The sequence below is a fragment of the Calidris pugnax genome, unplaced genomic scaffold (assembly GCF_001431845.1).
Source record: "Calidris pugnax isolate Ruff unplaced genomic scaffold, ASM143184v1 scaffold198, whole genome shotgun sequence".
NCBI classification, from domain to species: domain Eukaryota; kingdom Metazoa; phylum Chordata; class Aves; order Charadriiformes; family Scolopacidae; genus Calidris; species Calidris pugnax.
In genome coordinates this window covers 1,523,335-1,549,692 of record NW_015090925.1, presented here as the reverse complement: position 1 = coordinate 1,549,692, position 26,358 = coordinate 1,523,335, and the positions used below count along the sequence as shown (strand labels likewise).

Here is a 26,358-nt window from a genome sequence, read left to right as displayed (position 1 = left end):
ACGTCCCCTCAGGCGAGCGCCAGGCACCGCCCCTCCGCGCGCTGGGCGGGAAGCCGTCGCCCGCCTGCGAGGCGAGGGGCGGGGCCGCTGCCTGTCTCCCCTCAGCACGGCGGCTGCGCGCCCGCCTGACCCGGGGCGGCGGCGGGGCTGCACCCACCCGGTAGGTGCCTTTGGCGGTGCGGGGGCCGGCGAGGGCAGAGGGCGGAAAGGGGGGTTTTAATTTGAGATAAATGGTGACCAACCGTGTAAAAGGCCGGCGGCCAAGGCGTGAGTTTCTGCGGTGACCTAAAGTTGATAACGTGATATTTTTGAGTTGGGCAGCACTCCTGTACTTGCGCCTGGAGATAATAGTTTAATCCACATGTGTTTGCAGGCCAGTGCAATTAATTGTAGGGCACGCCCAGCGCGGAAGCGCCGCAGTCCCGTCTCCCGCTGTGGAGGCGCCCCGGAGGAGACCGGGGAGGGGCGGGGGCGCCGGGCGGCGCAGGGCCGCGGAGCGCACCGGGCGGCCCTGGGCGGCTTTTAGCACTGGTTGTATTCGGGTAACTTTTCAAATGCCTCGATATGCATAAAGCGTGGGGTTGATTAACGACATGTAGTACTGACCAAATGTTTACAAAAAGCCGGTGATGGTTAACTGCTAAGTGTATTTAAAGCCAGTTGAAATAACAGGGCTATTAATGGCAATGCAGGAACGTTTTAAAGTTACCTTAAAAGTTTCTTTTCTGTCCTTTAATACCACTGTATTTTGGCTACCGCTAACGTAGTATTCGTTTGCGTGTCTGGCAGAAGGGTGAACTTGACTCAGAAGGGTTGTCCCTGTGCTTTACTGCTTGTAGCTCTAAAAGCCGTTTGTGTGTTTGAAGCTGCAGTGTGTTTCCTTGCACAGGGGTTTGATTCTCAAATGCTTCGTTCTCTGAGCTGGCACAGATGGACTTTCCTGTTCCCTTCATACACTTTGCGTCGTTGCTCTCTAACTCTCCCTGGCCAATGCGATGCTGTGCTTGCAGATAGACTGGATGTGATTTGTTCCACGGTGTTTGCGGTAGTGATGCATTGGAAGGAACCTGAAGTAAAGTCTTCTCATGAGAAGATCTGTACTTGGTAAGACCAGGTTTGTCAAAGGTAGCCAGTGAGTTGAGACATTTCTGGGTTTTTTAATCTTGTTTTTTATCAGAGTTGTTACCTCGACTCGCTAAACTTGTTTTCTTGCCAGCGCATGGTGCAGATGAGGATAGACGTTTGCTTCACAAGGGTTGTTTGGGTGTTTGGAAAGTAATTCTGTTCTGTTCTGTTAAGCAGCAATTCTGTAACATGCTGCAGGACATTAACACAGCAGTGGGGTTTTCTGGACCATGTTATGTAGCTTTGTGTCTGTATTTCATACAGATGACAACGATATGTTGTAAGGTGCACAGCCTGTATAGTTGCTTAGGTTAAATTTCAAATCTGTATTTTAAAAAAATGTTAATCTGAAAAAAAGTGATTTTTCTCTTAAAAGAAAAAACTGCTTGTTACTGTTGCAGGTATCCTGCTAGATGGCTTTAGCTGATGTGGTAGTAAACCAAAGGGATTTAATATAATACCAGGGAGAGGGAGGTTGTTCTTGCTTTAATGCTTCTCTACCAGAGACGGTGGGACTTCTTCTGTTCTAGGGTGGTTCCTGTTCACTGTCCTGTGCTAAAGTGGGGCAGAGGGCTCTGTCTGAGCTGAAACAGCCACTAAGAAGTAGCTGGAGATGCTCCAGTTGTCCCTTCTTTGGCTGACTAGAGTAGAATATTCCTGTCCCTCAGCTCTTTGGGATGAATTAAGGCAGGTTTCAATGCTGAGGCAGCTGTGGGGTCTTGTTCAAGGGTTGTGCCAAACCAGGAGGGTTTTGAAACAACAGACACCCTATAGGAAACGAGTTGTCTTTTACCAGCACTGTGATGTGAATTTTCCCCTCTGTTTATCTGTGTTTGCATGTGCACTGCGCTCAGCAATACAGTGAATTGTCCTTGCAACTCACCTGCCCCTCCTGGTGGTATCGCTCTTGGATATAAAGGCAAGAGAAAATAAATACTTCAGACATGCATTGGAAAAGCCAAAAAAATAATAGAGAATTAAATGGATTTAATAACTGACTGTATTTTAGATTTTAATCTTGAATCGCGTAGTACAAGACAAGAATAAATTTCGAAGGTAGATTGGAGCGAGTAATTTAAATTACAGGTTGTATGTGATAATGCAGGCTTGCAGGCTAGATTTAGTGCAGTCTGACTCTTTGCTGCTTAGCCGTGGGAAAGCTTCTGTAACGCGTATTAAAGACTATATGATCAAAACATAGCAGCAATGCTAACAGGGATTCCTAGATAGTACGACTTTATGCCATAATGCAAAAGTACAGAATAGAAGTCTTGGGATGAAGCTCAGGCTTTTTTATAGTGCTTTTGGTCAAATGAACTATGAGGTTTAGAACAGTGTTTGTGTGTAGGTTAAAGTTTGGGTATTAAATTCTGTTTTAAAGAGGGTGTTATGTGAGAACTTGTTTTGGTAAATACACTTCCAAAGTAAACACCACAAGTCCTTCACAAGAAGTATGGTTCCAAGTAAAACTGAGAGAGTTTTATAAACACCATTAGCTTTAAATAGAAACTGATTTGTGTGATAATGTTCCATTTACAGAGTCACAGAACTGTTTGCAATCACTGCATAAACCTGCATTCCTTGCTCCTGTTTCTCAGACAGGCTCAGACCTGGTGGATGTGCTGACGTGTGTGACTGCAGTAGTAGAAATGAGCGCAGGACAGCACCTGTGGGTGATGAGGCTAGTCCATGTCCTGGAGTTTGTTGCCCACTTGAAGCATCATTTTACATCTGTTGTTTGTGTGTGCTGACAAGCGTAGAGGTTAAAGTTCTCAAATACTTGTTAGACTCTAGTAAAATGATCACAACAAAAACGATAGTGGCAACTGAGGATACCTTCCCCTTCCAGTTCCGCGGTACTGCCTTTTCCAGAAATGACAGCTCTCACGTGGTCTTTGCTAGATGAGCAGATTATATAGGACTGTAGAATCATTTAGGTTAGATAGGACCCAGGAGAAGCCAAACCCTACCTATTCTATGCTCTTGGGATCCAGGAAGCTACTAAAAAGTTGAAATAACCAGTGACAAAATCAAGCTTTTTTGCCTCTTTGCAAAAGAGCTATTAACCAGGGAGAATACTTTTTCTCTCTATGCTTAAAGCAAACGCAGCTTGGAGGCTTGATGCTGTTTAGCAGAATGCCGTATTTGCTGTCTTTGGAGTTGGAAGAGGATAGACTGATCCAAATTGAATTCTCTTCACAGCGTAAAAGACAGAACAGCTGAGTATACCCCTCACGCATACCTCCTCTTGTCTCTCTGATCTGCTAGTGAGTACACTTGGGCAGCAGCAGTGGAATGGTGGCCTGCTTTCTTGGCCTCTTTTGTACTTTGTCTTTCTGAGGATGTCCTGGTAGCCTGAGCAACCAGCTTGGCACTGTGGACCGTTAGCAGTATGTGAGCCAAAAGCCAATTTAAATTTTGGCAGTGGTGGGACAATTTTCTACATTGTCCCAATACTCCCTAACTCCTTTGGCTATTTATTTGCAATATCCTGGAGAAGGCTTGTCCTGAAAAAATTTTAAAACCTGATTGTGGTGCTTGAGCTAAAACTCCTTCAGATTTCTAAGGTTGGTGGTGTGAAGCTCGGCACTTCAGAGAAAGAAGAAATTAAAAATATTCAGAGGAGACAGGAGCATTAAGAGATATCAGCCATAGGCAGCAGGTGGTGTTTGCAATCCCTCAGATCTTACAGTATTATTCTATACTTGGTATGTGAGCCAATGCAGGCAGGACGCAGGAACAACCACAAAACCATGGATTAAGGGCAAAGAACAAATTTAATCTCAATACCTCGTGGATCTGGGAACCTCTGAAACAGCATCCGGGCAGAGGCCGGCAAGCAGGGGGACATAGGCACCACGGGGCAAGAGTCCTTATTCGCAAGAGAGTCCTTGTTAGTGAGGGAGCAAGGGAGCTCCCACTTGCTGTTTGGGCCTGTATTTGAAGGATTCTGGCAGGCAGAGTTTTTTGCTGTGCTTTGATCTCTTCAAAGCAGGGCAAGAATCTCAGGCGTGTTTGATAAGGCGCCCCTGAGTCCATCCCAGGACTATGTTATCTAAGTGCAGACGTTCTACTTGTTGAGCACACAAACTAAGCAACAATTGGTGTGATGTGTTTTCCAGCACCCCACATGCGAGTCGCTTGAGCATATTTACAGTCCTCCTCACCAATCTTCTGTTACTTTCCCACACTTGGTTATCTTCTTTTCTCACTCCTGTAGCAATTTAAAAACTGAGTGCCTTCTAGAAGCCAGGATCTAGCACTGAGGTGTTCAAAACCTCAGGTAGGTACTTGGGGATCATTTTCATACAGCCAAATGCAAATTATTTTAATTTTTTCTGTCAGGGTGTTGACAATCAGTTTCATGCAACATTTTTTTTTTTAATAACCCATTCTTTTTTTTTTTCCTTCCATCCAGCTTCTTCCCTCCATTTGCATGTGTGTCAGAAGAGTGGCTGTTTTAATCATTGCAGGAGTTAAACTGACCTCCCACAAACATGGCAGACGAGGATCTTATTTTTCGTATGGAAGGGATTGATAATGTTAGATCAACTACAGCAAACTCTGAAAATTATCTTGATGCTGATAGTGATGATGAAGACAATTATTTTATCTGTCCAATAACTGATGATCCAGTTTCTAACAAGTCTGCCGGTATCAAAGTTGACAATTATTATAGCAACTTAGCAAAAACTGAGCAGTACAGTTCAAGCTCCTCTCCTAGAAACTCATTTAGCTTTAAGGTAAGTATTGGCTCCAGCATATAGTAAGGTTTTGGTTTTATGTAGTTGGCATGAGAGATTCTCTAACTGCTTCATCTCTTTTAACTAACGCTTCAATAAAAAAAAATACATCTGGTTTTCCAGACCTGCAGTTAATTCCATTAAGCCAATAGTCTGACACTGCCATTGAATTGCTTACTGTCCCTTTTAATTTGGGAGATCTTCACCTACACAAGCAGCAGAATCGAGGTGAACAATTCACTGCTGTTATGGTCAAACCATTAAAAAAGCAATACATTGATTGGGAGATTTAAAAGATTATACTTGTAGGCTAAATTGGGGCCTGGCAAAAGATATTTTATTATGGACTTTGCCAAGTGGAGTTAATAATGCATAATATTTTTATCTGGACAAATTAAATTGGAAGTGATTAAATTGTAATGATAGGTTTTCCGGTTATAGTTCCTTCTGGGGGAGCTTTGAACATGTTGACTCTTGCGCTTGGACATGAAGTATCACACTGGCAGTAGTTCTGACCTTTTCAGAATGAAGAGCGATCACAGCATTGCAGAGAGGTCAAGAGGGGCTTTGGCACTTCCTTGGCAGCGTGTCCTGTTCCGCTCCCTTGCACAGATTGGACCAGGCAAAGGGAGACCAACCCACAGGCAGCAGAGCCTTGAGAACATGAGTGACATTCGCTTTGTAGGTTAGATACTCCAAATATGCACCATTTGTGCTAGTCTGGCATGTCTCTTAGATGTTTGTCTAGACTGGGCTTTAAAGTGTTTAATTAACACATTTCTTGTTATAAATATTAACATACTATTTATTTAATAGATACTTTAAAATCTTGGTTATGCCTAATGCATGCTTTATTCTTGAGGAGATACCAGAGGGTTTATTTCAGTCAGCTAACACATTAAAACGCATTAAAAGTGAAGCTATCTTGTCTGCAGTAAGATTTTTTTACCTTTTTTGCATTAAAAGGTACATATTCTTGAGGAAGGTGAGGAGTACACATTTAGTCCAGACAAGAGGACAGATTTTAGTGTATGCTGTGCTAAGCAAGCTAGGATGTGATAGGGAGCTTAGTCTAAATTTGTGTGTACATTTTAGCATGTGCTAAACACTTGCCTCTGAGTTTGCAGTGCGAGTTCTTAGTCATGTGGCCTGAGATAAAACTGATAAGGACTTAAGAAATTGTAATTATTTCCTTCTTCCTAAGCTATCGTGTTGCTTCTGCAGAATATATGCACCTATGCTTTGGGTGTCACAAGGCCTTGTTTGTCGTTTTTAGCTCCTCTCACAGATAAAATGCATTGGGTTGAGACATGAAGCAAGCAAGTCTTCATCAGCTGCTTAAGCTGCAGAAATGGTGAATGCCAACACAGAGAGGAGCCAACAGGCAGGACTGACATCTTAAACCACCACAGCGTGGTCTGGTCGGAGTCTGCCTGTCCCGCTCCAAAGGTGATGGCAGTATGGCCATTGATAATGAAATGCAGAGGCAGGTAGAAGAATTACTATTAACTCTCTGCCTTTAAACAGGACTCAGCAATGGTTAATTAGCTAGTTAATAGGCAAGACTCTTTTAACTCATATTTTTCAATTAAAAAAATTTGACAACTTACCTCAATAGGTTGGTTCACAAGTTCTAAGAATGAAGTTATATTTGGAATATAAATTAAGAGTGGCTTTTAAGTGGAATTTTTTTTTTATTAACAAAGACAACAGAGATACTTTGTCAAACATTTGTCTTATCACATGTATTTTCCTACTTTTATGTTTCTCGTGCATCCTTTAGAATGACGCACAGCATCGTTCTAAGCACAGCTCTGTCGTTGACCATAGTCGGGTAGGTTAAACAGAAAATGTGAACACAGTATCTAATAGATGCATTAAGATTTGTTTGTTTGTTTTCCTTTTATGGCCTTTTTTTGTTCATTGTTTTATTGTCTGGGAGAACTGCTTGCCTCAGCCCATAAAAATCATCAAGTCAAAACTAAAAAGAGGTAGCTGTTGAATGAAATAATAACCATCTTTTGTTCTCTACCCTGAGATATCACTTCTTTTAAAGCATGTATCTGTAGTTGTTTCTTCACAGTATTTCCTACTGTGAACAAGAATAGGATGGATGCAGGATATCTACTTGGCAGACAGACACCTACAGCAGGAGAAAAATTGCACGGTTAGCACCATTTCCTTGAAGTCCACCTTTTGTTTCTTTGAAGATTAGAATACAGCTTTTGTACAAGGCACCTCACAAGATCAAGCACAAGTAATTAATTTATTTAAATCATTACGTAGCATGGACACAGATCACCCTTTTGGAGAGGGACCCTGCTCAAACATGATTTGACATAGGTAATTGGCCGAGCCTTGGCTTGTTTCTGTCTCCCTATTTTTTTTCATATATATTCAAGTACGAAAGTTCCCAGCTCCATACGAAATGTTTATCATTGCATGATCTGAGGCAACTTCATTTTGTTATGAAACATGTAGGAGATCTTTCTCAGCCTGTCTTTTAAACTTGTTTTATTTATTGTAGTATTGTGTTAGTTTCGTGTTTTTATTATCAGAAAGTTGCTTGCAAGGTATGCAGTTTTACAGTTGAAATAAAAGATGAACATGAACAATTTAAAAGGTCGTGTACTTCAAAAACTTGATGTCATTGCTGCATCAGTTTATACTGTTTGTTTGGGTTTTTTTTAATGTTTTGACAGATTTAAATTCCAAAGGAAAAAAAAAAAACCCAAACACAACAATATTGTAAAAGTTACTGTTTCTACATACTTGAAATTCAGTCAGGGAGGCCGCAACAGAGTTTTAGAGCTGAGTAGTTCTTTACTGGCGTGGGTGCAGAGTGGTCTTTCCTTCTGCTCACCTTGGAGAAAGTCTTCGGCATATCAAAGGATCGTATCTCCAGTTCTCTTGGAACAGTACAATGTAAAAAGAGGGGAATCAAAATGTTAGGAGAAAAGCATCCAGATTGGCTGGTAGAGAAAGACTTGTTTATATTCCAGAAAACTCCTTTGATTTTTTTATTCTTGACTTGGTGGAGATTGAAATAGCTACTTGTCTGGAATGGTTGTTATAATCTACTTTTGCAACATTCTAATTTTTTCTTTCTTAATTTGGGGGGCATAATTTGGGGCCTTGGGGTTTATGGAACTTTTTTTCTTCTTCCATATTGCTCTGTCATTAATGGACTTTTTTGTGCTTACACTGTCAACATGTGCTGTTAGTGACAAAAAGTTAAAAATCAAACCAGTAAAAGTCAATGTCATTTAAGTGTGACTTATCACTATTTGCAGCATATATTAGAGGTATTTGCAAATTACAACAGATTTTTGCAAATTTTACTTGGTGTATACTCGACCAGATTCTGTCCTCAGTAATTTTATGACAGTGCAAATTGAACTAAAACATAATGCTTTATGGTTTTGACCTGTGTTTCATTATACTTGAGGCTATAAAAATGTCAGTGTTCTTTACCTCTCAGCCCCTGCTCTGAATAGTGCTTTGGGGGGTTGTGTAGTTACATGTCTTCACAGCATTGGGGTCCTAATGTGCTCTGGAAAATACAGTTGTTGTGAGTCGCTGCTGATTATAAATAATCTGCCAGTTTGTAACTTCTTCAGGAAACCTGGAAACATGCTATTCAGAAAGCAAAGCACATGCCCGATCCGTGGGCAGAATTTCATCTTGAGGATATTGAGATGGAACAAGCCATTCGTTACAGGTGTGTGGATCTTTCTGCTTTTAATGCTGATGTTAAACAGAATATGCTGGTATATGCAAGGGCTGTGTTTTTAGAGGGCAGAATATGTGTAATTACATGGCTGAGGAACTCTCAATAATGCCCAAAGTGAGTGTGTCTTAACTGAATTTCCCAGGGATATGTAAATACTGCTCATCATGAAAAAAAAAACAACCTTTCAGCAAACCAGTGTTACGCTCGTTTCTCTCTTTCCTACGTAGTATCTAGGAGTTTCACCATCTAGAGAGGAAACAAGGTTGAAAAGTATTTTCTGGTTGATTTATTAATGCTGTAAACTTCATAAGGAAATGAAATCCAGTAAAGAGGCAGCGTACTTAGTTGGAATGGTTTAGGAAAAAAAGGCAACATAACACTCTGCCTTTCCCAAAATAGCAGTTTCACTATTGCCTGTTCCATGCAGTATTGCTGCATGTGGCTGGAATTTAAATCCATATAAAGCCCAGAATAGCTCAGCATGGTGTACGTGCTGAAACTGAGTTTAGCCCTTAAACTATTCTTAGAGCTTTAGCATGGCTTTGCCAAAATGTTTGCCCTACTGACGCAGGTTTCTGGGTGGAAGGGAGTGTATGGGAGACCTCCCTTGCAATCACATAACACTGTCATGCAGCACTCTTTTTCCCCATAGACTGATCTGTCCCTGGTCAGCCACGCAGTCCTGAAATAGCATGCATATTTAAAAAGACAAATAAGTGATAATGTTGGATCAGGGCTACTTGAATACCCTATTAAAAAGAGGTGGCTCAGATATTCTTATTTCCACCTCTTTTGTCTGCTGTGAACTGGGGTGATACAGCCTAAAGGGGGTATGTGGGGTGTCTTCATGCGTGAAGTACTTGGTGCAGGTCAGGGCAATTGGGCTGGAAGCAATCATGTGTTGGCAACTCGGCCACTGTAGTTCTCAGTTTGGCTTTTGCTGTGTTGGGAGCTTAGGGGGTGGGGAGAAACCACAGCTGTAGTCTGTGTTATCACAGGGCTGTGCAGAGACTTGCTCCTCCTTGGTGCCGTGTTGGGCCATTCTTGGTCCTGAGGCTTTTAGCAGCCCCAGCTGGTGCAGCGTTCTGCTAACCTCCACCACCACCCTGCAGCAGATCCACTGCCGCAACCAGGGTTACACAGTCTCAGGGCTGGGGAGGCAACCTGTCTCACGTGCAGGGCTTGGTAAGGCTCTTTCTGCCCCCAGTGTGCTGCCTAGGAATCACAAAGGAGATTAATTATCAAAGCAGAGAACGCCTAGCTTCTGTAGCGGAATCTGTTCATTGTCAATAGGATTAAGTACCTATTAAAAAAGAAATACCTATTTCTTTTTTCCCATGTAAGGAGGGCAGGAGCATGGTGGGAAGACAAGGAGTTTTTGTGTTGAAGTGGCAGCAGCACGTTTTAGCAATCAACTAGAGATAAGGAAGGATACGCCCTGGGGATGGGAAGATTTGGGTTCCTTCATAGTTCTGAAGCGCATTTCCTGATTTTGCAGGTACAATGCAGTTACGGGGGACTGGGTTGAAGATGAAGTCCTCATCAAGATGGCTTCACAAGTAAGATCACACTGTCCTTCATGTTTATTAGCAGCCAAATTTGTTATTTCCTCCCTGTTACTGAATGGTGGCAGCAAGAAGTTTTCCTTATATAGAAGTTTTGAAGTTTCAATGTCATTCTTTTTTCCTACCTCTCTTTTTCCTCAGCTCATCCATTATGTTTTGGTGTCCCAACAGCCTTTTCTTCCCAGAGTAGAGTAGAACATGGAGTCAGCCCTTCCCTGTCAGCAACGTGAGGCATTTGTTCCTTTCCCAATGATCTCTCTTCCATTTTCTGCTGGCCTCATCTCCCCGCCTGGCAATAGTCCTACTATTTTGTGTGCTTCCAAATAATTTCTGCTGTTAGGATGAAAACAGACCAAATGTTTGGTGTGGGAGGATGGAAGCTACTGTCAGTTCCCAGTTAAATTATGGGGCTGTTGGTGTGTTGGAGTCGCCTTGTCCTGTGTTAGTGACCTAGTATCTGGTGTCTGGGGAGGTGATGCTGTTTGGCACGTCCTCTGTGGAAGCCTAAATGCAGAGAGCATGAGGTCTGCGAAGCCAGCTTCTCTACACTGCCACAACAGAGCTGACTCCAAACTGGAGAGAGAATTTAAATAGCGTCTTTAAAAGACATGTCACGTCTGCTCCTTGAGATACTGAGAAGGGACTTACTCCCAGTGTCTTTTCCCCACATTGCTACTTACACTGCCAGTGGGTTTTCACTTTTCTTTGAGGAGAAGCAGCCTATTTGAGAACTGCTTTCTGAAGGATATAAAGGGGAACACATGGTTGTGTCTCTTGCTGGTTAGAAAATAACTTTGTGGAAACGTCAATGCTGGGGTTTTGTTTGTTTCTTTTCCCTAGCCTTTTGGCCGTGGAGCAATGCGAGAGTGTTTCAGAACGTAAGTATCTGCTGGCTTTATCTCTGTTGGCCTCCATGCAGTATTTTCTTCTGTGGTGACTGGAATATCACTTAGGTTTGGTGGAGATTGTGTAAAGTGTGGCTCCCCATTAGCTCCCTGCTGTGTCTTTCTAAAAGGCATAGCTGAGGAGTTTATTCCTGTTTGTGTGTGACTTTAGACTAAGCATAGGAAGTGGGGATCAAAAAGCAGAATATTCTCTTAAGGGAAGCAGAAGCAAGTGTGGTGCAAGCATCCAGTAAGTTTGATTTGGAGAGTCAAGCCATTGCCTGTGCTGGAACTGTGGTGGGATGGATAATGTACAATCATGTCCAGTTCCAGCAAGTATAGTCAGCCTATCAATTAGCAATTTATAAATTTATGCTATTTCCACCATCTCTTGGATGCGAAATACTCATAAAAGTACAGAAGCAACTACTTTGTTTCTGTGTTCCTAGTGTGCTAAAATAGCTTCCCACTTGATAAGAGGTTGTGAGGTGTGTGCAGCCTGAAGCCAACTTGAGGCCTGTGGTTAGGCAGAGAAAAGGGGAAAGAATAGTTGGATGGTGCAATCTCAACTCAGCCTCCCTCAGCAAAGAGGTTATTCTCTCAGAGTTTACTTTGGATCACATCTGCCATACTTAGGACTATTCTGGTAGAACTCAAATACTCATAGTTACTCTTTCCATAAGGGTGACGTGTGGGAGAAGACAGAGGAGGAACTTTTCTTTCCTCAGAGAGCATTAGCAAATACGGTTGTGGGCATCAGCATCTAGCTATAAATCAGTTTGTGCTAGAAGAGTACCCCACCCTTTCCAGGCTCTGGAAATTAAAGAAATTAATATTTCCTGGAAAATGTACAGGTATGTGCTTAAGGCTGCTCCCCCTTCTTTCTGGCTGTGGAATGCAGAGAAATTGCTTTTCATGTCTGGTTTCACTTCTGCAAAGAGAAACTCCTGAATGACAAAAACATGTTTTGAACCTGAACAAAAAGGAGGATAAGTAACCTCTTTAGTCCTCCAGTTTGGCATTGTTTTAGTGTCGGTTCATGCAGGTGGCTCTGTTGTTGCAAAGCCAGATAGAGCAGTGAATGATGCCTAAGAAGTCACAAATCTTAGCCTGCTGACATTGCTTTTAGCTCTTGTTGTTTACCAAATTCTCCTTTGTCTTGAGTAGTGCCATAAACAGAAATTTATCTTCTCAGCTTTGCCTTAACCTCTTGTAAAAGAAAGCATAACTCGTATTTCCGCTTCCTAGTGCTGGATTTTCCATAACACTCACTAGTGCACTGATATTTCTCATCTGGAGCTTTCTCTTTTAGATTTTTGCAACTTTGTGAGTCCTTAGTCATGACAGTGATTGCACTTGGCTCAAGGAACTTCAGAGAGTGTTGGCTGTAGAAGGCACATGAGATGGCTTGTTTTGCAGAGAAATGAGTTTCTTCAGAGAACTGGAAAGGTTTCAAATCATGGCTGAATTCTTGTCTTGCTTTTTCCAAGGCCTCTGCTATAGCAACTGCCCATCCCTGTAGGACAGACAGTCTGAAGCTGCTTTGCCTTTAGTGTCCCCTGTAACAACCCCTTGCACCAATGTTCTTAGGAGGGAGAGGGGAAGGGTTGAGAGTTTGAGGGCTGCTACTACCTTCTCAAAATGTGCGACTTGCCATGGCACTGAGAGAGGCTCAGAGAAACCATTGTTACTGAGCAGAGGGTGAGAACCACTCAGGAGCCAGCCATGCCTTCCTCTAGATGCTTCTTTTCGTACTCCTCCTCCCCCTTCAGACTGGCTTGGCATCGCTGGCCTCTCCAGCTACCACTGCTGCCATGGTGGGGGGGCTTTTATACCTTTTTGCTATCTTCTTTGTATCTCAGCTCTTGGCTGAGGGGTTGTGGGAGGGGAAGAAGTTGCTCTAAGAAAGAAGACTGTGTCTGCTTTGGAATTCTAGATAATGTTTGTGGTTTTTGTTTTTTCCCCATTTGACTTGAATGTTGGCATCTTCTGCAACCACTGGGTTGCAGAATCCATTAATCCATTTGTTGGCAGCCAGCAGATCCTCTTGTCAAAGTCTTCCCCCTCCACTTTTGAGGCACGTGTGGATTAAAGTTTTGCACATGAACAAAAGTTAAAAGCTACATCGTAAGAACTGTTGGTGCACTTTTGCCTCCGGGAGCATACTACTGAGTAGTAATCCCTGTGTGTTGACAAGGCAGCAGTTTGCTCTTATCATAGGAGAGGGTTTTTCCTCTTGGTTCATGTTTGAAAGGCCATTCCCTGTACATTTCTGCGGAAAATTATTCTTGACATTAGAACAGGGCGTTGAGGTAGCACTGACCCTTTATACTCTGGGTTTGAGAGGAGCAGGGCGGAAAAGGAAATGAGAAAAGGAGGAAGTTCAGAGTAGAAGTAGGTACAGTCAAACCTAGCAGGCACTTTGACACATCCCAGCTGTTCATATGCAGTGTTGCTTTGTCCCTTGCCCTCTATCTGTGCTTTGCTTTTCAGCTAGCATATCTGGTAAATGACTGAGGGTAATGCTGACCTCAGGGCCTGGCCCTGTCCATGCGGGCAAAGAAGTGGGAAAGACAGAATTGAAATTCTTGGTTTTGCTTTCACCAATGATAGATTTGTCTTTCAGGAAAAAGCTGTCCAATTTCTTACACACACAGAACTGGAAAGGTGCCTATAACTATGTTGCCAAGCAATACATAGAGAGTGTAGACAGGGATGTGTATTTTGAGGATGTCCGACTTCAGATGGAAGCAAAACTCTGGGGAGAAGAGTACAACCGGCACAAGCCACCAAAACAGGTACGTTCACAGATCTTGCTAAGCAAAAATGCAGTCTTGCTCTCCTGTTAGATTAGTTTTCAATTTAATTTGCAGGGAATTACTTGTTCCCATTCTGTTAATAGATTCTTCTGCACTACTGTGTTTTCCATTAAATGGTACCTGATTTTTAATGAAGTAAATGCAGGAGTTGCTTACTATTTTCAGAATTAGGGACTGTGTGTTTGTGAATGTATGACTGTTCCCAGCTGTTGACTGAAGACCAAAATAAAACAGTGTTTGTCTTGCTTCTTTTGATATTTGCCCAGCTGCTTTTGAGATAATCAGAGATGTCACAGAACTCATTGCCAGCTGCAGTGTCAGCAAGCACTTAAGTGTTAGTGCTCCAGGAAGATAGATTCTTAAATCTTGCAAACCTATCTAAACACCTGGCTACCACTGATTTTTGAGAGGAGCTGAAAGCCTGAATAACTTTATGAAGTAATTCAAATACACATACCGGAGGAGTGATCAAATATTTTCCAAAAAATTAAGATACTATGGCTTTGTTTCCTTTAGGTGTCTCAATGACAATACTAGCACACTGTGTTAAGTGCAAAGTGTTAAGTTGTATGAAACTCCTGGGTGTATGGGATATCAGACTAGGCTGAGGTTATCAAGAGATGCTCCTGTCTTCTGTGTTAGTGATGTGCATAAACGCATAGGATTCAGGAAGAGGTGGTTCCACTGACTTGCTGGCTGTATTTCTGGTTCTGGGGTCCGTGCTAAATACTTTGTACAGCCAACAGAGCTTTGCACTTTTCCGTTCTGGTAAGTTGAATGGCTGGCCAAAGCTGGCCATTGTGTCCCTGGACAATGGACCTCCAGCAGCAATCAGCTTCTTACAAGACAAGAAACGAAAGTGCAGGCATGAGGGACTGCAAAGCTCACTTGCTCCTGGGCGGTAGCTCCTCTTTGAGTATGTCCATGGTATGTATCAATGAAGCTGTTGAGTCCCTTTAATGCACAGCGGGTACCGAATGCCTGAGTTAACTATGACTTCAGATGAGCAGAAAAGGCAGCTTGTAGGAGGGGTGCTGCACATGCACTGTGGTATCATGGTTCCTGCCCTTGGCTCTACCGCAGACTGTGTGTGACGTGACAAGATGGATGGGTCAGGAAGTGTGTCTCAGTGTGGGGGCCTTAGCCATTTAATAGCCAAAATGAGTGAGTACGTTTGAATATGTGGACTATTTGTATTGTCTTCCATATGAGGATTAGTTAATAACTACCTAACAGCGGCAAGGTGGGGTACAGAGTGAAGCACACAAAGAGGAATCTAAAAATCTAGAAGTTTTAAATGCCACGTAGGGGAGAAGGTGTAAGTAAAGTGAGAGTTGTGATGGTTTCTCCTTTAGGAATGTGTCTGGGAGAGAGGGAGGAGGTGAGGCAAGATACAGAAATATCTGAAGATATTCTGAAGAATATCTTCTCTGAAGAGGCATTTCTACAAGTTGTGCAGTGGTTACTGTATGTCTTACTTTCCGGGTACAGACTCTTTGGAGTGTACTCTTAAGATACCCACAAAAATAAAATAGCAAGTCAACATTTACTAAGAATTTTTAGAGGAATTTCCTGCCGAAGTGAGCTGTTTCGAAGTGACTGCTTTTCATTTATAGCATTTCTCCAATAACCTAAGAAACATGTGACTCTTCCCCCACCCTCTTGTTAAACAGACAGATCTTTGCAATTGTTCAGCTTCTGCTATTGGGAAAGTTTTCACAGCTGGAGGATTCAGACACACTTTGATCTGAAGGCGGTATTCTGTTTTTCATTGTTTATCTTCTTTCCCTCCCCAGGTGGATATAGTACAGACCTGTATAATTGAAATGAAGAACAGACCTGGAAAGCCTCTCTTTCATTTGGAACATTACATTGAGGGCAAATACATCAAATACAACTCAAATTCTGGATTTGTGCGAGATGACAACATTCGCCTTACTCCACAAGTGAGGGTTTGTTTAATGCTTTCCATAGAGTCTGCTGCAGGGAAATTCTTGGCTCTGTCCAGAGGTCTTGCATTACTGCCAAGAAATGAAACTGCAGGCTTTCCAGTACAATGCCAAATAAATTTCTCTTTTTGCAGTATGTCTACCCTTTATTTGGGGCTGGTTCTTTCAGCCACTGAGTGTGCTGCTTTATTTCATTTCAGTGTCTGTTGACTTTGAGTTCCATGTTTATTTGTTGTTTGAGTTTATTTGATGTGCCATGAGATCTGCTGCAGTTAAAATGCTTGTCTATGTCCACCCGTCACCTCTGTCAGGCCTGGCAGCGCATTTTTGGAGGCCTTCCCAGAAGATTCCTAATGTCTCAGCTTTACGCCAAAGAGAAGGGATTTTTATACCTGATTCTTGAAATGCTGCATTTAAAGGGAACTAATGCACGTTTCATTATCTGATACATGAATATAGAGCCAGATTAGCCATTCAGGGGGACCTCCCAAAGGCCCTAGTAGGGGAAGGAGAATTTCTAGGGGTGCTCACTCATTTGTGTTTTGTTTTTGTTTTTTATCCGAAATGTGGCAAAGCTTTGCCTGTTAGCAGAAGGAAGCAGCGTCCCAGGGCTGCAGAGCTTTGAGGTCCACGGGCACAGCCAGGATATTTATGCAGAAGCAATTCTGCACTGGCATCAGAGCCTGCTGTTGTTCTGTCTGCCAGGCTGCTCCCCACTTCCTAAGGTGAAGATTGTAGTGGAAAACAGAATCTCTGGTACAGGAAGGAGGAATAAAGCAATTTCCTCTCCCGTGCATGTTCCCACTGCTGGTTTTCATCCTGCCTCTTTTCGCCCAGTACTGAGTGGGGACAGGTTGGAGGAGCAATCTACTACATGCCTTTAGTCTCTCATTGCTTTCATTGTTATGTTTATACCAGTTATATTTCACTAATAGTGTTACCAGACTTCTTTGCCCATGTATAAGATATGAATGTGTGTTGCTGATTTCAGTAGATGGAGGGAGAGTTTTCTCAGACACCTTCTGTGGTTCTTCGCAGGCCTTTAGTCACTTCACCTTTGAGCGCTCAGGACACCAACTCATTGTTGTTGATATCCAGGGAGTTGGAGATCTTTACACGGACCCTCAGATCCATACGGAGAATGGTACAGATTTTGGAGACGGCAACCTAGGTAAAATCAATGATCCTGTTTCATGTGCTAATGGCTTCTTGCTTTCTCTTCTCAGCTGTCTGCTGGGTAGCCACTACACGGCTGAGTGAGCAGGCACGTTTCTGAGTGTCTTGCAAACTGCTGGGATCCCTGAACAGGGCAGCCGTCGTGCGTGGGCAGATTTGAAATGAGAGCTGATCTTGGCTCATGTCTCCTTGTCTACTCTTAAACCAAACAAGTAATGAAATTAAGTCACTTCCTGCAATGGGAGGGCAGTATTGGTGGCTTTTAATTTCCTTGCCATGTTGCAGGAATGGATACAGTTGAATATGGAGAGATAGGCCTTGCATATTTTTAAAGCTCCAAGTGTCTATACATGAAGTTGTTTATAGGAGACAGCAAGTTTTGTAAGCAGTATGAAATGTAGGTGTGTTTCTCAATGATGCAGCCAAATTAATTTATTATATCCTATGCATACATAGCCTTTGAAGATTTTGCAGTCCTCCTTTCCCTCTCTCTTGCAGAACGAATGAAAAGCCCTTACAGGTATTAAAATAAAAGGGAGGTGGTTTGAGCTGTGTGTGCTACAAAGCACATTCTCTTTCTTTATCTTTTGACTTTTTAGAAAATGCTTTGGGACTTCTAGCTTTTAATAAGCAAATTGTCATAAAAACTTAAATCCTTTCTTCACTATTTTTTAATGCTATAGGTGTTCGAGGTATGGCCTTATTCTTTCATTCTCATTCCTGCAACAAGATTTGCAAAAGCATGGGGCTTGCACCATTTGACCTTTCATCAAAAGAGAAAGATGCCTTGGATTGTAATAAAAAATTACTTGTAAGTGCTTGATGAAAAAAAGTGTAAGTAAGCAGTATAGCTGATTTATTCTAATTTTAAAAGCCCTTTAAATAAAATTCAAATATGCTATTTAAATGGCAGATATAACCACCTAAATCACTAATGTTGCAGTTTAAAATACAGCATTTTAAAGCTGACTTACCCACACTTGCCGCTGAATTAATACTGTAGCTTTAATGCATAGGGAACCTTGTAACACATGTAAGTTTAGGACCCAGTATATCTTTGAATGCTGAAATCATTAGTAAGTTTCATACCTCACAAACCTAATTTGGGGAGACCAAAATAATAGAACTGCTCGTCTTTAACTGATCTCAGTTTCAACTGATATTAGTGAGACTGGGACCTGATGAAATGCTTTGAATGGAAGTGTCTTAAACAGAACTATTTGACTGTAACTGTGCCAGGTCTAGATATTTTGATGGGTTATAGAACTTTTCAAAGCAAATAATTATGTATACACATGTGTATTTATACCCGCCCTTTTGTACAGGGGGGTAATAAACATTCATGTTGGCTTATGTAGCATGCTTAGAATACAGAGAAGCATTACTCATGGGACTTTCTTGTTAATTTGCCAAGGAATCTGCTCAGACGATTCTCCGTGGCACAGAGGAAAAATGTGGCAGCAGCCGGGTGAGAACAGTCTCTGGTAGTCGACCTCCTCTGCTCTCCCGCCTGTCTGAAAACTCCGGAGATGAAAGCACGAGTGATGTGGCGTTTGACTCTCTGCCCTGCTCTCCCTCCTCAGCAACCCCTCACAGCCAAAAGATGGACGTGCTCAGTGAGTGATCCTCATACCTAACTACCTTGGGGGCTCCTGAACGCTTGCAGTGACTTATTTTATTTTCTTGATTTTAAACAGAGCAGCATGTTGTATTTAGTCCAGAATACTTGTCTCTAGCTTTCCTCTTTGAGCAGAAATAAAACTAAAACTACTTCTGTGTAGATTATTAGTGCACAAATGCTTCTGTGAAAAAAATGCAGTCACATGATGGTATCTAGAGCTTTCTCCTCAAACATGTTATCCTTACAGTAAGAAGCAAGTATTTTTCTTCCTAGGTTGGCCTGTGTTCAATGAAGTAGATAACTTGGTTCACAAAGAGTATGATCAGCTTGATAACCAAAGGGTGAGTTACTTAATTAATGTGTCTTTAAAGGATGGCCTGAAGTCTTTGTGTAGTAAAAGCACATAAAGGTGCTCTGCCTGTTCTCATTGCTGCAGGTCACGTTACCTGCATGCATTTGCTCTTTCTAATGAAGGAAGAACATTTTATTTTCAGATAACAACATGATTTTTTTTTTTTTCCACTCTGGAAATTTATGTGCTTCTGATGTATTTTAACAGATAAGGAAAGTGTAAATCTGTTCCCCTGCCTGGATGTTGTGTCTTTGGCACTGCTGTGGTATGAAAGCTAAACAGAATCCCCATTGATTAGGTCACTGCAAATACTGGTACTGAGGGATGTTAGAAAACCTCACCTGAGGAGACTGCAGTAAGTTTTCCATGGGAGTTTTCCAACACCAGGGCCTTACTGCCAGAGGCTGCCAGTTACTGTTTTACATTTTAACTGGCTACCACTGAAGAATGAAAACTGTATTCAGGGAACTCTTGGTTTGATAAAGTATGTGAGTCCTTGACTTTTTATTAATTTTTTGTGTGTGTATCTAAGAGAGAACATAAACTTGGACAGTACCTTCTCGGTCAGTAAATCCTGTTCTATCTGTCAGAGGTAACATAACATATGTTATGGCTTAACCCCAGCTGGCACCCAGGACCACGCAGCTGTGGGTCTCCTCCTTCCTCCAGAAGGGCACGGAGAAAAGGTGTGGACGGGAAAGGAAAAAACTTTGTGGGTTGAGATGAAAACAGTTTAATAGAAAGAGTAACAAAAAAGGAAAATGACAATAATAGTAATAATGACAGAAGTGACTCGCTACCCGGTGAATGGGTACCTATCTGATTACTGATCCCCACCCTGCTCCCGGCTGATCCCCGTTTATATACTGAGCATGATGTCTGTGGTACGGGACGTTCCGTCTTTCTGTCTGTGCTCCTTCTCAGCTTCTATGGGAAGCTGAAAAGAGTCCTTCAAAAATTCAAACATTGCTTAGCAACAACTAAAACAACATGCATTATTGATATTCCTTTCATAGCAGTTACTAGAAAGAAAATTATCTCCCAGCTGAAACCAGGATAGTACACAATAATGGTCTTCCAATATATCCATCCGACATATCTTATTGAACCAGCAGAAAGTTTTCTGTGGGAAATGTTAAGCTGAGATCCTCACAAAGGGTAGTGCTATGTTTTGTTCTTATCTTCTATAGGATTTTGAAAACGGTGGAGACAGCGGTTATCCAAGTGAAAAGAGAAGTGAGCAAGAAGATCTAGATCATAGAGAGAGGGTAAGAATTTAGCAGAGTTGGGCCTGTTCATACTCGAAGTGTTTCAAGACAGAAGAATCTTACAGAGAAATACAATAGAGGAATCTTATTTTTTATCCCTCTTGATCTAGACTTTGTAAACAGAGGAAACTATTAGAAAGAAATTCCTGCATGTTGCAAACTTGCTTACTCATCTTGGGAATGCTAATGACGCTTTTACAGGAGAGAGACTATAATGAGGAGCTTAATTTTAAACACTACGTTTGATTGCATATTGTTGTGGTGTTTTTAAGTATTCTCTATTGCATTTGAGAAGGGTAGCCAATTTCTTGTCATATGGAATCCGTGGATATGATCTACTTTCAGACTCTTACCCTCTCTTCTTTCTATGACTTTATAAGGTTTAGGATATCATAGAACTTAATGTTGTTGTCAGTTAACATGCATCTTTAGAATTCCTGTGGGTTAGTTGGTTACTGCTTTAAAATACAGACTTTGAAAGGAATGCTTTTTGACCTGAAGTTCTTAACTAGATATTTAAATAGAAGATAGGAAAGAGAATACTGCTTCCAGAATACTGATGCTACTCCTTTTGTCACCTTTGAAATGACGAGGTTTTTGTCATGGGATATCCAGTTTACAGGATTAGAGAATGTGTGTGCCATAATTTTTACCATTTCAGTATGTTTCTTTTTATATTGCGCTATCACTGAAAGAAAAGAATCCAGTAGAAACTGTTTTGGTCATTGTCACTATTAATTTTGCTGGATAAGAACAGTCTAGAGGGAAACTGGCGCACATCAGTTGCTGCAAATTAAATTATGCAAATCTTTACATTAACGTAGGGCCATTCAAACAACAATCGAAGACATGAATCTGATGAAGACAGTTTGGGAAGCTCTGCAAGGGTAAATAAAATAGAAATGTTCATAGACGATGAGTTTGCCACTCTGCTTGCCCTTTGTTCCACTCATCTGCCATCTAACTTTACATCACTAAACCAGATGTCAGTTTTCCTTCCTTTTCACCTACAGATTATGCTTATTAATATTAACTTACCACTCTGTGTTTTTTCCTTTTTTGTTTTGTTTTTATTTTCCAGTTAAAGAAGTAATGTTATAAAGAGATTGTCACCTCTGTAACTGATCTCTAACATAAATTAATGATTATGCATAGCTTTCTCACTTTAAAAAAAAAAAAAAGACAGTTCTACAGATATTTTTTTTTCCTGCCTAACTAGATTTTATTTCCTTTCTGCACTTTATTTTTGGAATTATTTCCTGATAAGTAGTAACTTTAATGGAGGCTTTGATTTCTGGAGGTATCCATATTGAATAGTTTGGAAATTTTAATTTTGGATAGAAATTATAGTATATTTCCTATTTCAGGTCAGTGTGGAGAAATGGAATCTCTACAACTCTTCCAGAGTCCATATCCACAGACCATCCTGTGTTGCCCAAGAAATTCAGAGGCTTAATGCACTAGAACTTGAAAAGAAAATTGGGAAGTCAGTCCTTGGGAAGGTAGGATGGGTGCAGTAATCCTGTTCTTTCCAACTGGAAAGGAACGTCTTGCATTTATTACTTACATAGAGGTGTTTCTCTGCGTGAGCTATTTGTGCAGATGAAAATGTCTATAGCTTTCTGTCACGTAGTCCTATTTTATAAAGGACATATCAGCTCAGGAACCCATGAATTTCCTCTGTCTTTGGACTTGCAACATCTGGGCTCCTTTGGGAGGGACCCTGTTGTTGGTTCACTTGCCTTTCCAGAGGATTCACACAGAGAAGATAGAGTGGGATAGATATGGTGTGCATGATCCACACCTTGCAAATAGGCAAGGTTGGGCTCCTGAAAAATGGTAGCGTGGACCAACTCTTCTTACTCCAGACTATCCCAGCCAATGCAAATGTGAATTAAGTCTGGGTTTATGTGTGGGCTTAAGTCCACGCTCAAAACATACAGTGTAGATCTTCCTGAATATCCTGAGAGCCTCAGGGGTTTTCAAACCTTTTGGTTTGAGAAGAAACCTGCCTTTTCCTTGGGGAAGGGAGGGGGAAAAAAAAAAAACCCAACTCAAAATCCCCCAACATGTTTGGAATGAAATTCTGCCCCGACTCCGCTCTGACAATAAAGGCTTCAGTGGTGTGAGGATTTTACCCTGGATAACCTTCTTGATTTTCTGTGCCTCAGGTTAATTCCTTCCCTGTAGGGGCCCTTGTGGTACCCATGGTCTCTGCCATGTGCCTTGCTGGCTGGCAGATTAGGCAGCTGCTGGCTGGGTGCTTTTAACTTTGGCTCCCTCCTAAAGGTCTCCAAGGCCCTAGCACATATGCTGGGACATGCCCCTCAGACCTGGTCCTCTGGTGTGGTAACCTGCTGGGATACTGCTTAGGGCACACCAATGTGGGGAGATTCTTGTTGAATTAGGTCTTTTGTCTCTAGGTCAAATCTGCAAAGCTGTATGTGTTTAAGCTTACAGAACTGGACAGGCAGTTGCCCTGCCTATAATCACTTTTTGCCTGTTTAATCTGTTCAGGAGCAAGTCAGGCTCTGTGTGTTATCAAACTAGTCCTCTGCTTAGTCACAGAGAGGTACAAAATTAGCTTTAATTAAGTAGTGACCTCAGAGAGGTATTTTTGTGCCTAAGTAAATGTTGTGGTTTGGGCCAGACTGAGCATGGGGATTTTGAAGAATCAGGTCTATACTTGTGGCTCTTTCCTGTGCAATTGTGTTCTAGGTGCATTTGGCCATGGTTCGCTATCACGAAGCTGGGCGTTTCTGTGAGAAAGACAAAGAATGGGATCAGGAGTCAGCCCTGTTCCACCTGGAGCACGCTGCAGACTGTGGGGAACTGGAAGCCATCGTTGGGTTAGGGCTCATGTGCTCTCAGCTGCCACATCACATTCTTTCTGAGGTCACTCTGGAGGTAAACAAATATCAAAGAAAATGCCAAAATGCAGAATTGTGGTCCATTGTAAAAATAACATAAGAATAACAAGAAATAGAGACAAAACAATAACTAGAGTTAGGTGTTCTTTAGCCTCTTCAGAGAAAATAGATAACTTTGTAATTAAGGACTGACAAAGCAGCAAAAAAATTCTGCCTCTTCCTGGTTTTGCTAGCAAATTACTACAGATCTTCAGGATGTTTTTGAAGTGATCTTTACTATCCAGCAGCTTAGGCTTTTTTTGGTTGTGCCTGTTTCTTAGGCATGCTAAACACTTGCAGCTATTACTGACTTGGAGAAGCTGCATTTAGTGTTAGAGGGAGGAAGGGATGGTTTTACTTAGAAACATGCATTTTAGAGGTTTTGTTTGTTTTACTAGGACACGAAGGAGAACAGAAAAAAAGGATTTGATTACTTGCTGAGAGCAGCAGAAGCTGGAGACCGGCCTTCCATGATTCTTGTAGCAAGAGCCTATGATACAGGTGTAAATCTTGGTTCAGACAGGTACTATGCACGACTGAGTAATTCACTTGTTGGTACTCCATGGGAGGAAGCACTTGATATGCATGTCTTCCATTCATGTAAAGAGCTGTTATGTCAGTAATGCTATGAAGTAGCATTTTGGAGTTACTTAAAACTTCCCCAGGTGTGAATGAAAGCAAGATTTAGGCCATGATAGCAGAGATCATGTCTACTGTTGGATGCAGCTGTGTGTTTGAGTTTGGCTGAGGTTGCCCTGTGATGGCCAAGTATTTTTGCTCTGAAGTTGGTGATAAAACTCCCCTTGACTTCAGTGGGAGTTGCATTCTTGAAAGTCTTGGGATCAGTGCTAACAAATGAACACAAGAGATCCTTTAGAGATGTAGTACCCTAAAAGTAAGTGAAAAGTATTTACAACTGCTGTGTCTCCTTAGTGGTGTTTTTGAAACCACTTTTTTTTTTTTTCAAGTGGGTGTCGTTTTTTTTCCTAATTAAACTATGAAAGAAGCTGTGGAATAGGAGAATTAGGTGAAGTTGTAAAGTGACTATTGACAAAATGCAGTCAGATGAACAAAGTATTTGTCACAGTTGTAGCCTCTACTGCTTCTCATAATAAAAGTAGGAATGGAAATTTCACAGGAATATAGTCTTAATGCTGAGGATATTACTTTTAACTGAGGATGGTTTTAAGAAATTTAAAAATGCTTTTACCTCAGTAAATCTCTCTAAATTTGGCCAAAAGTCCTATTTTGATAGGAGGGATAGGAGCAGCATTGTGACTAAGAAATAGATTGTGCACTGAGCATTCTCAATATGAAAATCACTGGTTTTAAAGTATTTATGAAACAAGACTCTCTGCAACTTCAGAATGTCTCTAAATTAGTTACCTTTACAAATATAAATGCCAGACCAAAACCACTGAAACTATAACAAGAGCTTAGACTCTGGAGCTCAGCACAGTACAGCCTGATACTTCCTCCTCTGTAATTACTGCATAAAGTGGTCCCAGCCTCATTTGATTTAGTGGCCTCATGCTGCAGTGTGGAGTTAGTGAGCCTCTGTGAAAACATTAGCTTTCTCGGAGAGCATCAAGGCTCTGAGAAGCTGCTGCAAAATTGAATTCTGAGTCTCCAGTGCAAGTACATTTGTTTCCTAAGGTAACCATCTTCAAAAATTGTTTTGAACTTCAGAGTACGGGATTGGAAGGAGGCACTGTACTGGTACAACGCAGCACTGAACATGACTGATTATGACGAGGGAGGGGAATATGATGGCACTCAGGATGAGCCCCGGTATCTGCTGCTGGCCAGAGAAGCAGAGATGTTAATGACTGGAGGGTTCCACCTGAGTAAGGATCCACAGAGATCAGGTGAGGCCTCATTTTGTTTCTGTAATCAGTAATCCTGCTTTTCCTTCCCTTTTCCCTCACTCAATGTGTGTCCCAGAAGTACATTTCCTGCTTCAGCTGTTGCAAAACATGCAGAGGGTCGGTACCCTCACATTTGTAGATGAAGTGGTAATGATGCTGGGTGATAGAAGCCTGAAAGCAGCAAAATAAGAGATCGTGATGGTGTAGGGGTCGGTGCCAGCCCCGGTCCTGTGACCCAGTGAGTCACTCACAAGCCACCTTTGCTCCCTGTGAGGCCACTGAACTGCAGCTTGTGGCTTGTACTGAGTCACAGCTGTGATCCCAGGCCTGACACAGCATTGCCTTAGTTGTGTCATGTACGTGGGTCTCGGGGGCCTCAGGGGGCTCCTACCGGCTGGTCATATTTCGAGTCCTTGCAAATCCATTGAGGAGCCTTCAGCAGCCAGTCATGCAGCTTTCAACTTGAAGAGTGAAATCCAGACTCCCAGCCAATGTAACTCTACTGACACTATTAAAATACGCTCATTCACCCGCCCCTGTAGTTTGACCTCATTTCTCTTTTTATCCTTTAATTGCTTCAGGATAAAGAGATGTTTTTTCTTTACCCTGTACCATAACTGGTACTATTTCTTCCCCAGGTGAGCTGTACACAGAAGCAGCGGAAGCAGCAATGGAAGCCATGAAAGGCAGACTGGCGAATCAGTACTACCAAAAAGCAGAAGAGGCTTGGGCGTTGATGGAAGAATAACACCGCAATTAAGCGGTTCTTGTGTACAATTTTTTTTATATAGACTTGCTGCTTTTGCAGCTAAAAAGATAGATTTTTATGTGGTGTTAGCAGTTTCTTTTTTTTTTTTTTGTATTTTAGTTTTTGGGGGTTTTTTGAAGGGGGGAAATCCAAATGTAAGTGATATGTAGGGTGCCAGAGCGTACTTCTGCAGTGTTTTAAAGCTGTAATACAGACACACGTGACCTTTTGTTGTTTTTTTAACTGTTAGAACTGAGGGGCTTAGGTTTTTTGATGAATAATGAAGCTGATGTCTATTTAGGTTTCACATGTCCTGTTTTTTACACAGCAGATCATCAGTGTGTTTACATTTTCTTCTCTCCATATACAGAAAAACATTTTCCTAAATTCTCAGCATTTCTTCATCTTCTTTGGTGTTTCTCACCGAATTTGCATGTGAATGTAAATTTTCAAGTGAGGCATACAGCTACTCATTTTAATAAGTAGTCCCATTCTATTATGCTGGTGTCATTGGGCACTTCTGTTATTCTTCTCAAACAAATTCCAGATAGAACCCTTACAGTTGGGGGGGGGGGGGGTGCTTCAAATTGGCAGTGAG

General features: G+C 41.8%; 1 protein-coding gene across 10 annotated transcripts in view; it reads left to right on the top strand.

The window, feature by feature from the left end:
* The first annotated feature begins 99 nt into the window (after nt 1-99).
* EEF2K (eukaryotic elongation factor 2 kinase) overlaps nt 100-26,358 on the top strand; it is a 28,887-nt gene continuing 2,628 nt past the window's right edge. The window contains exons 1-20 of one of the 10 annotated variants that reach the window (XM_014951391.1): nt 140-160; nt 890-1,104; nt 4,544-4,868; nt 6,652-6,702; nt 8,489-8,589; nt 10,100-10,160; nt 11,007-11,044; nt 13,677-13,848; nt 15,666-15,815; nt 16,857-16,989; nt 17,678-17,805; nt 18,409-18,610; nt 18,889-18,956; nt 20,158-20,235; nt 21,060-21,122; nt 21,603-21,737; nt 22,954-23,142; nt 23,543-23,667; nt 24,834-25,012; nt 25,651-26,337. In XM_014951391.1, the coding sequence (XP_014806877.1) occupies nt 4,623-4,868; nt 6,652-6,702; nt 8,489-8,589; nt 10,100-10,160; nt 11,007-11,044; nt 13,677-13,848; nt 15,666-15,815; nt 16,857-16,989; nt 17,678-17,805; nt 18,409-18,610; nt 18,889-18,956; nt 20,158-20,235; nt 21,060-21,122; nt 21,603-21,737; nt 22,954-23,142; nt 23,543-23,667; nt 24,834-25,012; nt 25,651-25,760 (2,229 nt within the window). In that variant the 5' untranslated portion in view covers nt 140-160; nt 890-1,104; nt 4,544-4,622 and the 3' untranslated portion in view covers nt 25,761-26,337. Of the gene's footprint in view, nt 161-243; nt 1,105-1,125; nt 4,409-4,543; nt 4,869-6,651; nt 7,036-7,065; nt 7,212-8,472; nt 8,590-10,099; nt 10,161-11,006; nt 11,045-13,676; nt 13,849-15,665; nt 15,816-16,856; nt 16,990-17,677; nt 17,806-18,408; nt 18,611-18,888; nt 18,957-20,157; nt 20,236-21,059; nt 21,123-21,602; nt 21,738-22,953; nt 23,143-23,542; nt 23,668-24,833; nt 25,013-25,650; nt 26,338-26,358 lie in introns of those variants that run through there. The other 9 variants (XM_014951392.1, XM_014951394.1, XM_014951390.1 and 6 more) reach the window with 9 other exon arrangements.